The sequence below is a fragment of the Cloeon dipterum genome, chromosome 2 (genome assembly GCF_949628265.1).
Source record: "Cloeon dipterum chromosome 2, ieCloDipt1.1, whole genome shotgun sequence".
Taxonomy (NCBI): Eukaryota; Metazoa; Arthropoda; class Insecta; order Ephemeroptera; family Baetidae; genus Cloeon; species Cloeon dipterum.
The window spans coordinates 13,273,651-13,286,283 of record NC_088787.1 but is presented as its reverse complement, the minus strand read 5'-3'; the positions used below and the strand labels follow the sequence as shown (position 1 = coordinate 13,286,283).

At 40.8% G+C, this 12,633-nt stretch overlaps 2 protein-coding genes across 13 annotated transcripts in view; one reads left to right on the top strand and one right to left on the bottom strand.

Moving 5' to 3' along the window:
* Ten-a (tenascin accessory) overlaps window positions 1–4,304 on the top strand; it is a 336,505-nt gene extending 332,201 nt beyond the window's left edge. For all 7 annotated transcript variants that reach the window (XM_065481647.1, XM_065481650.1, XM_065481649.1 and 4 more), the window contains 4 exons: window positions 47–509; window positions 570–966; window positions 1,031–1,279; window positions 1,595–4,304. In XM_065481647.1, the coding sequence (XP_065337719.1) occupies window positions 47–509; window positions 570–966; window positions 1,031–1,279; window positions 1,595–1,979 (1,494 nt within the window). In that variant the 3' untranslated portion in view covers window positions 1,980–4,304. The remainder of the gene's footprint in view (window positions 1–46; window positions 510–569; window positions 967–1,030; window positions 1,280–1,594) is intronic.
* LOC135938111 (coiled-coil domain-containing protein 177-like) lies at window positions 4,261–10,650 on the bottom strand. Of its 6 annotated transcripts, XM_065481660.1 has the most exons (16): window positions 10,383–10,480; window positions 9,258–9,502; window positions 9,139–9,194; window positions 8,677–8,822; window positions 8,138–8,249; window positions 7,773–7,923; window positions 7,446–7,718; window positions 7,199–7,384; window positions 6,861–7,007; window positions 6,641–6,782; window positions 6,395–6,586; window positions 6,157–6,336; window positions 5,271–5,452; window positions 4,996–5,208; window positions 4,679–4,834; window positions 4,261–4,584 (listed from the first exon to the last, which is right to left on the bottom strand). In XM_065481660.1, exons 3-16 carry the CDS (start codon window positions 9,170–9,172, stop codon window positions 4,449–4,451), a joined length of 2,250 nt encoding a protein of 749 aa, XP_065337732.1. In that variant the 5' UTR covers window positions 9,173–9,194; window positions 9,258–9,502; window positions 10,383–10,480; the 3' UTR covers window positions 4,261–4,448. The 6 variants fall into 6 exon arrangements, with proteins under 6 accessions (XP_065337732.1, XP_065337731.1, XP_065337730.1 ...); XM_065481659.1 differs by lacking the exon at window positions 9,139–9,194; XM_065481658.1 differs by lacking the exons at window positions 9,139–9,194; window positions 9,258–9,502 and having other exon boundaries at window positions 4,261–4,581; window positions 10,383–10,650.
* Window positions 10,651–12,633: the final 1,983 nt, after the last annotated feature.

The following is a 12,633-nucleotide window of genomic DNA, read 5'->3' as shown; positions in this document are numbered from 1 at the left end:
TATTTTCGCAGTTTGTAAATTAGTTTTGATGTGAAATTTTGCGCAGGTGAGCCAGATCTACAGTCCCAGAGACGGGAAACTGATGTCGCTGGTGTACGACGACCTCGGCCACCTGATCTACGCCCAGGTGTACAGAAGCCGGTACTACGTGGCCACTGACCTTTGCGGCACCCCCATCATGATGTTCAACCAGTACGGCGAGGGCATCAGGGAAATCATGCGGTCGCCGTACGGCCACATCGTTTACGACTCCAATCCCTACCTGTACATGCCCATCGACTTCTACGGAGGCATTTTAGACAAGGTCACCTCTCTGGTGCACATGCCTGGTGCCCGAGGAGGAGTGTACGATCCGCTGATCGGACAGTGGATGACCCCGAGGTGGGAGGGCATCCTGGACAGGATCAACACGCCTGGCCAACTGCACTTGTACCGATTCAACGGAAACGACCCCATCAACGCGGGACAAGACCGCAATATGCCTGAGAATGCACGGTCTCTCATGACAGGTGAAGAGTTAAAATCATCCCCTTTATTATCAGTTACTAAAATGATTGATTCCTCAACAGAACACAACCGATGGCTCAAGCTGATGGGGCACGACCTGCGAAGCCTGGCGCCACAGCTCTTCCCTGCTGAGGTCGGAGGATTCCCAGCAGCCAGCAGCGACCTCTTCTCCAACTGGCCCGCACCACCCGTGCAGCCTCCCACCCTGTCAGGGTCCATCCAGGTCGGGGCGACTCCTTTGAGCGCCAAAATTGGGCTCGTCACGCACCTGCAAGAGCGCAGATACAGATCAGAAATGCTCTCCTCGCTGATGCACTCGGCCATCCAAAAGGATTCGTGGCCACCACTGCCCGTCAGGGTGACCATGGCAGACCCTCCATTCGGAAAGGGTATCCTGGTGTCGCGAGTGGGCAATCAGGCTGTTGTCAGCAGTGTTCAAGCCGCTAACTCGATTTATAGGTACGATTCGAGTGTTTGCAAAGCCAACAAAACATACTGAATATTACTTTTTGCTCTTCTGCAGGGATGTGTTCACTTCTGTATTCAACCAGTCTTTGATGCTTGACTTCACACTGATGGTGCACTCGCAAGACGCGTTTTACTTCGTCAAGGAAGACATGTGGCGAGCATCAGAGGACCACAGTCAGATCAAGAGGTTGGGCAACCAGGTTAACCTGACCTTCCACGAAAAAGACTCGTCCACCGAAGGGCTCTCAGGAGGAAAAGTTATTGATTTGAAAATCCACAGTCCCAGCGCTGTCGTCAATTTGAGGTATTTAAAAATTCCAGAGAGTAACTTTATAAGCAACTTCTCCGCACAAACGTACCTTTCGTTCTAGAAAATTTAATTTTCAATTTCAAAGAAAAGAAATTCGATCAATATCTAACAGGAGGTAGGAAATTTTCAGTGAGGAGAAAAAATAAATTTTGTTTAGGCGCGGTTATGATGCAAATTTTTAGATATAGAGGAATCAATCCCAAATATTCAGTTGGTCATATGTTTTATCAAATATAAATTTATGTTTTTTAGCTTCAAAAAGGAATTCATTGTCACCACATTTGAATAAATTTTAATTTTGTTCGCCAGGTACGGCACTTCAGCCACCAGGGAAAAGCAGCGTCTGCTGCACCACGCCAGAAGTTTAGCCATCCGCAAGGCATGGCACAGGGAAAAGGAGCTGCTGAAGAACGGTCTGTCCGGCAGCTTCGACTGGACGCCAGCCGAAGTGGAAGAAATCACGCAGACCGGGAGCGCCACTGCGTACGAGGGCGAGTACTCGCATGACGTGCAGAAATACCCTGAGCTGGCTGAGGATCCATTTAACGTCCGCTTCGTGAAGAAGGCTGAGCGAACGACCAAGGGCCGCAAAAAGCGGTCGGAATCGAGCTTGGACAACGGCATCTGGACGACGACCAGCAAAATGTGCTCGCCCCGCTGGTGGTTGCCCTGGAGGCTGGACACTGCGTGTTAATACGGTCGTCTCACCTCCAATGAGTTTTGAATTCGACAATACAGGTACATTCTCTGGTGGACACTCGGATAGAAAAAAAAGTTTAAACTGCGCGCGTTGCTAAAAAAAAATACGCATTTTCGTGGAAATCCGCCAAAATCGACTCGAGCGAAGAAGACAGAAAAAGTGGGATTTTCAGCGCTATCTCCTAACAAAATAATTGTTGCATTATTCTTGTTAGATTTTCAAAGATGCCAAAAATATAAAAAATAAAAACTACGACGAGATAATTTGAAGGTTAGGGTCTAGGAAAGGAGTTGGACAAAATAATGTGATGTTGAGTCGCGCGTAATGCATTGATTATGATATCAAGGTTGAGGGAGGAGAAAAAAGAAGTGCTTAATTTTGTTCGAAAAAAAGATTCAAGCACATCAGTGTGTCCTGATATTATATAATGACTGATAAAATTAATATTCCAAGCATTTTTCAGGATCTAAGGCAAAAATTTGATCTTTAAATGATATGATTTCAGCACAAATTGTTTATCTGAAAATCACAGATTTAATTTTTGACTACATAGTGAATTCTTTCTAATAACTTATTAATTAAGTAATGGGTGCTATTATCTCATAAAATTTTAACTTTTCATTGAAAAGGAAAGAATACACTCGACCCATTCCAAATTAGCATCTTCCTAACTGAAATTTACCCCCGAGTCTCAGTCAATACATTTTCTAATTTCTTGTGCGGAAAGTAGTAGTGCGGATTGATTAATGTAGTAAATACAATTTTGTGTTAATTATAATGATTGCTGTAAAATCAGTGTGCTTGAATGTACCACGATTAAATGGAGTCATTGTAAGCCATCATTTGCAACAGAAGATTATAAACTGGTCGTTCCATCAACATGCATGTATACCTCTCACTCCATTCAACACAGAAAGAACCTCTTCGTAAGCAGATTAGATACATATTAACGCATTTATTCCACATTTTTCATTACAAAAGCGCTTCAATTTAAAAGAAACGATATAACTCTCACATACTCTCAGCACAGCATCTCTGTAAATTATTTTTTTGCGACTCCAAACTTTTCCATACCGAGAAAAGCATGAGACGAGATATTTTTTGTTACTCTCTACTTTTCTTCCGATTGAATATAAACAAGAAATCTTATTTATTGATGAATAATCCGGGAAACGTTTGAAATTGAGATACTTTCAATTTGCCTTAATAAGCATACACATCTGAAGCACACGAACTGTTTGATATGGAGTTTGTATTGTGTAAAAAACGATTCTACGCTGCTGGGGCTGATGTACCGTCGTCAGCTACCGAAAAGGCGATGAACCCTTTGTCAATCTGTTGGATCCTCAGTGGCTATTCACAAATATAAAACTGACCAAATGTCCATGGATATTCGATTTGATTTTCATACACTTGATGTCCAAAATATTATATTATCTCTTTGTAGCTGGCCTATTTGTGCTGCATTGATCGATATTTTCAGTGTGTTAATCCAATCATCTCTTTTCTAATCGCGACTCTTAATTTCTCCACACTCAAAAAGAATCCCCAAACGAGATTTTTTAAGGTGCAAGAAGATGTTTGTATATTTTCGAGTCTGGAATAACGACATGAAAAAAGAAAGAAAAGAAAACTGATTTTGTGTAATAAAAAATGATTGTGTACATATTACATTATGGATAATACTCAACGGCGAGGATCGAAACTTGGAAAATCTAATGCTCGATGATTGTTTTCGGACTTTGTGCTACTCTCACCTCATCGTCACTGAATCGGAAAGAAGAAATGGAATTTCGAGCATTTCGTATGTGATGTACTGCTGTGTGTTTAATTTTTTGCCCATCAAGAGCGGTCTCAAGATTGAAAACACGTTCAAATTTGAAACAGACTCGTGCAAAATGTGTCAAAAATGGGCGCACAGTGTAATATTTGTAAGATTAACTTTAAATTAAACGCATACTTAGAGATTATTAAACCATACATATATATATTTTTTGTTTTCAACTGGCTGGCAATTTTGTCAAACATGTCTCCAAATTAATTAAAAAGTCTCTGCACAATAAATTTATCTAGTCATGAAATGTTAATAAGGTTGGTAATCGTAAACTGCTACACACTAAAAACGGGCTCTTTAGTTGTCACAAAAATCTTCCTGTAAAACTCACAAAAATTCAAACGGAAATCTATATCATATTAAGTCACAGTGGGTCATTAATTTTGTAATACGGTCAAAGTACGGGCATTTTTTTAGTCAGCCAAGTAAAAAAGAGCAGAATGTCCAACTATGGTGTTTTAATAAATAAATTGTTTTGTACAAAATTTGCTTACCCTTTCATTTACAAGTTACATACCTATTCTACATTATGAGTGTCACGCAGCACAGACAAAAGCACGGTGAAAATCACATCACGACAAATATATGCATGAGAGTAATTTCTCTAGCGTTTGCATTTCGGTTTAAACCTAGCCCAGCAAAATGTGGGACTTGGAAGATGAAGTTGGCAGTGAGCTGATGGTACTAGACCTGCTCGCAGTCACTCTCGTCTCCAGAGCAGTGCGAGCCACCAGCTTGTCAAAAGTGTCTGGGGTCAGAGTCCTTCTAAAACCACAACCACGCTTTCGTTGAAGCAAATCTCGACAAGAGAGTGCAGTGCCCAACCAGTTGGATCGGCACTGCAATTAGGAAAACTCACCGGACCGAGTCCCTCAGGAGGGCGGTGCTTTGGGCCGTGCTTCTCGATTCGTGGACAGAACTCTCTCTGAGGAGCTGCAGACGCCGCATCTTGTCTTCCTTGGCCAAGAGGGCACTGCGCCGCGCCTCGAGTAACGCGTTCTGGTTTGCAGATATTCTGAAAGTTTGGCACCGATTGAATTAGCCAGCTTTAATTAGAAACGGGAGACTCACTATCACAATCAGTTTGCTTGTGACAACTACACTACACTCTGGACAAGGTCTAGAGTGTTGGAGATTGATTTATAACGGTGTTGCGAGTATCATGCACGTCTTTACCTGCTCATGACTATCGTGTGGTGCTCCTCCTTTGCCTTGTTGGCACTCTCAGCTTTCCTCTTCTTCTCCAAATACTGCTGTGTGGCTCTTTTCGCCGCGTCTTCAGCCGCCTTTGTCTGCAGCTGTCGACAGTGCTGACGCCACTGCTGCAAACCCTGCTCAAGTTCCGCGTGCATCCTTCGAGCGCTCTCAAATTTCACTGTCCTGGCCTCACTGATTAATAACCACACGCGCACGCTTTTGAATAAAATTGAGCACAATTTACGATTCTTTACCTCTGGCCTTTGAGATTTCTCTCTTTATCCACGGAAATCGTGCTCAGCCTCGTCTCAGCTCTCTTCAGCTTTTCCTCGCACTTGGCCCTCATGGCTGCCAAGGCTTGGTTTCTCTCCTCCTCCATCAGCTTTTTTCGCTCGGCACGGCGCATTTCCTCAACTCTATTTGCACTGGCAACTCTCTATAGGATGGATAACATTTAATAGGCGCAGTCAAATAATGCCTACAAAGGGAACTCATTTAGTTTTTGCGAAATAATTGTTTTTAGAGATATAAGCAGGAGAAAAGTTTTGATTCCATGGAACTGGCGATTAATTTTAAAATGCTGAAAATCATTATGGAATTTAACTTGGGAAATGTTAAATATTAAAAATTTGAACTCAGCTTTTACTCAATCATGATTATATTTTAAAAATAGACATTTTGACTTTCCAGAAGTCTCTATTTCTCGAATTTTGTGGGAAATTGGCAAGGAGCTCATTTGCCGTTTTTAGATAATGTTTTCAAACTTTCGTTCAGAATATGACAAGATTTTTACTCCACAGTTAGCTATTAAAAAAAATCCTGGTATGAACCTATATTGGATTTTTTAAAATTTCCGTGACGTCAAAAATGATCCCCCGATCGCTTTGTACCAATGACCAAATGTCTACAATCCACATTCCAGCTGAATTTAGCAAAATCTATATTATTAAATCAATTTTGAAATTTTGGCCATTGTCTAAAAAATCTCCTAAGTCTCAATTGTAGAATCGAAAAATTTGCTACACGAATTCAATGGTTTCTCCGTAAACTAAAAACCTCAAAGTCTCTATTTATAATTAAACCAGTGCTCTGATCAAACTATAAAACAGTTTTTTATTCAAAGAATGCCAGTGTAATTACCCTTCTAATGTGTTCAGCACTTCTTTCTCTAGCCTCATGTGCCCGGTTCAGCTTTTCGACCTGTCTTCGGCCAACTCCTTGTCTCCACTGCTCCATCTGCTCCTGGATCTGCTCTCTTGCAGAGGCTACAGCAGCCCTCTGCTGCTCAATTGCATCAGCTTTGTCGCCTTGCCCATGAGACTGTAATTCAGGATATTTCCAGAAATGTTGAAACAATTACCATACCAAAAGAGGCTACCTTGCTAACAGCAACGGCCTTTAGATTCGCCGCCGCCCTCATTTCCTTCTCTGCCAAACTCTGCTGGAGGCGCATTTTTGCCTCTTGCTCCTCTTTCTTCAGCAAAGCCATTTTTCTTTCACTCATTTCATTTTCAAGGCGCCTCTTTTTGTTCAAGTAGTCTCTGTAGACACAAGCCTGCTTCTCCTTTTCCTGCTCGAGAAATTTTCAAGTGGGTCGATTGAAGTAGAGGAAAAGAAGCTTTACCTTGTTCCGCTCCTCTCGCGCCTCTTCCCACGCCTGGTGAGACTCAAACGCTAGCTGCTTTGCCGCGATTTCCTGCTCCCTCTTGAGCACCATAGAATCCAAAATCCTCCGGTCATGCTCAGGGATTGTGGCTGATGCTAAGCTGGAAATGTAACACGCGTTTTAGACTTTTGCGTGTTTTTATGTGACTATGATAAATATAATTTGAATAAAATCTTACTTTAACTGTGATTTGATTTCACCAAACAGACTTTTGCGGCATGATGTCAGATCCGAACCACTGGTCCATTTGGATGAAGATCTTGCAGACTTGAAAGGGGAGAGACACGAGCTCCTTGTAGTGGTGGCACTGTTTATAAGCCGTCTGCTTTTGACAAATAATCAGGATAAAATATTTTTATAGACACGAAAAAGAAATACACACGCAGGTAATTTTATGAAAATCAAATTATTTAATTTAATTGCTTTTACGATGGTTCAATTAGGGAAAATTTGAGAATTAACAACGGTCCTTATCTGTTTCGATAGTGAGCCATTTGACAATTCAAAGTGCAATACCTAGGGTAATGCTTGTGGCTTCCACTCAAGGACGAACTGTAGCTTGTGCTGGACTTTGGTCTTCCGCAGTCTGGAGAAAATCGTGTGACGCGATTTTTACCAGCTGAATAAGGAAATCCAAACGAGGACTTCCTCAAAGGGGGGCTTTGGGCGCATGTTCTGTTTGGAACTGTCCTTGGCCTGGTTCTGAAATTAAATGTTGATAAATAAAATCGATTTGCCGTGAATTTCTCCAATTAAATTGTACTTGGCAATGCTCCTCCTCCGTGGGGTTGCAGAGACTTTGAAAGTCGGTGCTGGAATTTGGGTTGGACTGGATTTTCGGGACGAAGACGGCGAGATATTTTTTAAAATGGGGCTGGGACTCTTGATCAGAAAAGAGCCTTTCTTCAGCGCACTTGACGTTGGGCTCTTCCTCGAGTTTGGAGAGCCGTGCGCTTTGATGCCTTGCTTGGACGGAGTCGTAGACTTGACAGCAGAAGACTCTCCACTTGTCTCCTCGCTGTTATTCTCCAAGGATCTGGCCATTGAAGCGATTGAGAAGTGGGATATGTTTTTTGATGGGTACACCAACCTCAGCGCTTTGTCGTGTCTCGCCACATTGTTGTTGTCTCGCTCAATCTGCTCTTTTCTGCTCTTCGGCGACGGGTTCTGGTTCTCCTTTATATCCGCCGTGGTGCTCAGCGAAAGATGATCGCGTACTGCCTTGCAAGCCTCGATTTTGCCTGAAAAGGGTGTGCGTGACAGCTTACAAATCCAGGCCAATATTCGCCTCTTTGCGATACACACACACTCTATTTTCATCCCGATAGCATTGGGCAATAAAAAAGTGACATGGCATGCAAAGTCTTTGAAACTCAAGCCCTCTTGGAAGTGGCTGACTGCGCCTCTCACTTCACGCAGAGTGAGTGAGCGAATAAAATAACGTGCTTAGCTTACTTCGCCGCTCTCGCTCCAGGTTTTGGTACACACTGATCACTCTGTCGAGACTCGCGGATTCGCCCAGTTTCTGCCTCACTTCCTCCAAACTTTGGTAAAGCAGTTCAACGGGCTGAAAAATTAAATTTGATTTTGATCGGGCGATATATCTACTTGGAAACTTTCAAAGCTAAATTGTGCACAATCATTATTAGAGTGCTGCGGCGTTAAAGTTCATTCAGCTATATACATTTTTTACTACAAAATCCTAAAATTACAAATTAAAGCAAATTCACATCTTAATTTAAAGGTGGTGTGCCTATCAACTATCAAGGATTTTTAAATCAAATGAGAAAAGCATAATATTAACATGCGTAGAATGAGAAACAATTAGACACATAACTATGCGCATTAAATAATAGGATAATTTTCTTACCCTATTAAAATTTCATCCATTTTGGAAATATTTACACATATTATAAAACAACAAAGTTTAAAGATATGACACATCCATTAAATTTGTAACAAAACAATGAATTTTAAATATTTTAATTCTGTACCTTAATTCCCAAGACTTTGCAGGCTTCCAGTGACCTTGGACTCGTTAGGACGTAAGGAGAGTCTCGAGCCTCGGCGCAGTCAAAGTTGTCCAGGGTAAGGAGCAAGGGCAACCTACGCCGCGAAGGCCCCTCCATTTTTACGACCTCTGCAATTAAAAATTGGGAGCGTTTGTGTTGCTAAAATACAGCTTAAAATACAATAATAGGGCGTGGAAAGAGTCATCAATTTTAAGTGCATTTTATATTTCAACGCTGCGGGCGGCTGTGAATAAATTTTGACGAGCAGTAGTGAAGTGAGAAATGAATCTAAAATTTACTATGTAACGATAACATTTAAAAGGAAAATCGTATAATTATATATAAATGAATAATCTTCAATTAAAAATAAGGCAATTTTACAAATAAAATTGACGCCTTCCAATCCCATGGAAAATAATTCAATTTGCGTATATAGGATCATACTTTCGGTGTCAGTCCCTGAATAGGAAATCTCCATAGTTTTCAAGGTTTTTGTTTTGCTAAAAATTTGATTGATCAATATAGATATTAAAAACTGGGAGGATATCTAAAAACACACACACCTGTATGAAGTAAACTTCTCATAAGTGATCTTTGGGGAAGAAGAAACATCTCCAAGAGTATTCTTTTCACCGGTACTCTCCAGTTTAAAGCCTTTGAAATGAACACTACCAAAATACAAGCTGGCGTTTTACTGACGGTCCAGCACGAACTGATCTCGCCGCTCGGACAGCACATCCCACGTCATGATATGAAAGGGAGATGGTGCGCTGGCCGTTTGTCAGGCATGACCGATTTTCTGTGTCAACTGTCGGCACCAAAAGTAAAATAATTTTGTGGGGAGCAAACTCTCCGATTCGATGCTCAATTCTTTGATTCCATTTCACATTCGCGCGAAAAAAATTCCTGTCTCGAAATAAAAAGGGAGATATGGAGCGAGAAAATGCTATGAATTTATAATGCAGCAAAATGCCTAAATGTGGAGAGCGCTGAGTTTCTTTGACCTTGTGCGTCCTGCTGCTGATCAATGCGCGAATGCGAATTATTCTCCCGAGTGGTGTGACCGCGCTGCAGCTAGGAGGGGCTGCTTCGCTGCCGGAATTTAAATACAACGACTAACAATGTAGGGCGGTGAAACAAATCAGGCGGAAACAGACTGCACCAGAAACTAAGCCTAATTTTATTGTGCAGAATTGTTTCATTTATTGCCGAGAGCACTTTTCGTCCTTTTTATTTGCATTTATTTACCTAAACAATCTGAACAATTGTGAAAGAGACAAACGTATGGTAAATTTCACGAAAATATTCAAAATATCTTCAGAAAATAAAATTATCTTAACAAAATTAAAATGTTGTAATAAATAACTTTAATTTTTCCTATCTTTTAAATTGCATATTTCAGTATTAAAAATCTATTGTAATCAATTATATTATTTATTATTTAACTGGAGGGTGGTTCAAAAGAAATAAAAAAATACATATGTAGTAAATATAGATTGCAACAGAGAAAATAATTCTTTAATTTAAGCCTGAATAAAATAATTTTTAAGAAGCGTCTTCGCGTAACCATAATAAACCAACGGGACTTGGGAAACAAAATATGATTGCCATGGAAATTAACCCAAGCGCCTTAAATAGACACGCAAGTAGAAAAAACAGGGGTAAGAAAAAGAAACAGTGTCACTCACCCTGTCGATGAGACGAAGTAGAGCAGCTGAATTCGCGTCTGTGGTTAACTTGGCAATGAAAACAGGCAAAGAAAACAAACTGATCCGTGTCTGTACAAGACGCGTGCTGTTCTCCGACGTAAACTCTGTGATTCGTGACCCTGGTGGTGCACAACAAGAGCGCCACTCGCAACCAATGGTCGATAGCAGTTGGGCATGCCCAGCAGCTCATCTTACGCCGCCTGGCACCTGATGGTACCAGCCAGCGCTTTTCTTCCGTCTAGCGTATTCCATCACAGACTCACGCACCGCAGGCATTCTCGCACCACGCGACAAAGGGGTGCGTGCCTTTGTATTTTATTTTTTATTTTTTTTCAAATCTTTGTTACCTTATTTACTTTAAAATTATGAAAAAGCTGAAAACTTCCCAGGTTATACCGTTTAAATTTTTGAGAAAATCTGCCAATCAATTTCACCAGAAGCAAAATTTAGCTCATAATGCTCACACGATGAGTTGAGTGTCGAAAAATCGACCAAAAAAATTGAATGGCAATTGTGAGTCCTCCTCTCAGAGTTTTTTCCAATCTCGTCTTAATTGGTCTCAAACGATACCCCGTTAAATTCCACACAGTTTGATACATTTTCAGATTTTTCGTCTAGCCCCCGGCAAAGCCAGCCCTGACGAAAGGGACTTGGTGTCAAAGGGTTAACTTCCTGTGCGAATAACTCCGGCCGAATGGGCTGATTACCTTCGCAGGCTCATGCACCGCAGGTATTTTCGCACCACGCAACAAAGGGATGTTGTTAAAGTTGTTTTATTATGTTTTTTTTAAATCCTTGTTATCTTTACTTGAAAATTATGAAAAAGCTAAAATTTTCCCAGGTTATATACCGTTTAATATTATAAGAAAATTGGCTCTAAAGTTTTATTATGCTAATCAAGCTGCTGTCTATTTATTGGAAATCATTATTTAGTTCGCCACACGGGACATTATTCGTACATCGTAGGATGAATCGCAACGAGAGGGATCGAAATCATGGAACCGCCATTTAATTTTTGGAGAAATCAGGCTGAATCTGAAATTTAACTTTTCCTCGGTCCTAATTTTAGAGATAAATTTCACAAACAATAAACTAATGAGCTATAATAAAAAATGCAAAATTTCTTTATTGTTGACATGTTAAACTCTACACCGAAAGCATGCGATAAAATGCGAGCATTCCTAAAACTGCACCATTTTCACGGGGAAATTTGGATTTTAGACGATACCCCTTTGAAATTTTATAAATATAGAATTCAAATTTCAAGCGTGCACGTGTAAATTAACTTCTTATTTTGCAAGGCCAATTTAGTAATTAAAATACATTTTTCGTTACAATAAAAGCTGAGAAAGAATAGCGAATCATGTAAAATAATAAAGAGAAAAATTAAATAGCACCAAACGTACTGAAAATACTGATATTTTCAAGTAAACGACGGGAAACGATAATTAAAAATTGTGTAATAAAGGTCTAGACATCATTATACAAATAAATATAAAAATTCCAGTGAAACGTCAATAATCCAGCAAATTGGCTGACTGTCGGACCGAATTTGGTCACAATATTGGCCGGGTCAAACTGATCAATATGAGAGACAAAAAATACCTAAATCCGTCAAGCAGGTATCAAGCTAACCGAAAAAAAAACGAAAAAACGTTCAATCGCGTTGAAGTCGTCTAAACGAGACCGATAAATCTTCAATCGGATGAGTGGTTCGCGAGATATTAACTAAATTTTGACGAAAATTCAATCAACAATAAAAAACTGATTTCCAAGATTAAATATGGTACTCACCAAAAACCCAGAATTTCGGCAATCCATCGGCGTGGCTGTCGGGCCGTGGTCCTCGGTGGCCGCCTGATGGCCGCAGGTCGCCTCCCAGGCCGCTCATTGACGGCCGCAGTCCAGCACTATGCGCGTAGGTCCACTCGCTGCCACTTCACACTGCACATGCACTCGACTATGTACTCTCCTTACGCACACGCACGCAAAGCCGGCGGTATTGACGGTTGCATTACACTAATTATTGTAAGGAGAGAAGAGACTCACCTCACATTACTAGTGTGCATCGTTGCCGGCAGCCAGCAGGCAAAGAATTTTCCTGATACCCCGATTTTCGAATATCCTTTGATTTTTGAAAATCCGTCAAAAAGTTTCCGAAGCGAAAAATTGCCACGAAAGAATTTCCATTTGTTTAACACGCAAGTTTAACTGTCCTTGAAGTTAGGTG

Excerpts from the sequence above, each read along its gene's own strand:
- LOC135938111 (XM_065481655.1), bottom strand. The coding sequence starts at position 10,593 with ATGAGCTGCTGGGCATGCCCAACTGCTATCGACCATTGGTTGCGAGTG. Across the intron at positions 7,924-8,137 it reads CCTGGAGCGAGAGCGGCGAA|GCAAAATCGAGGCTTGCAAG; the intron begins GTAAGCTAAGCA and ends CACCCTTTTCAG. Across the intron at positions 7,719-7,772 it reads AGACACGACAAAGCGCTGAG|ATCCTTGGAGAATAACAGCG; the intron begins GTTGGTGTACCC and ends TTCAATGGCCAG.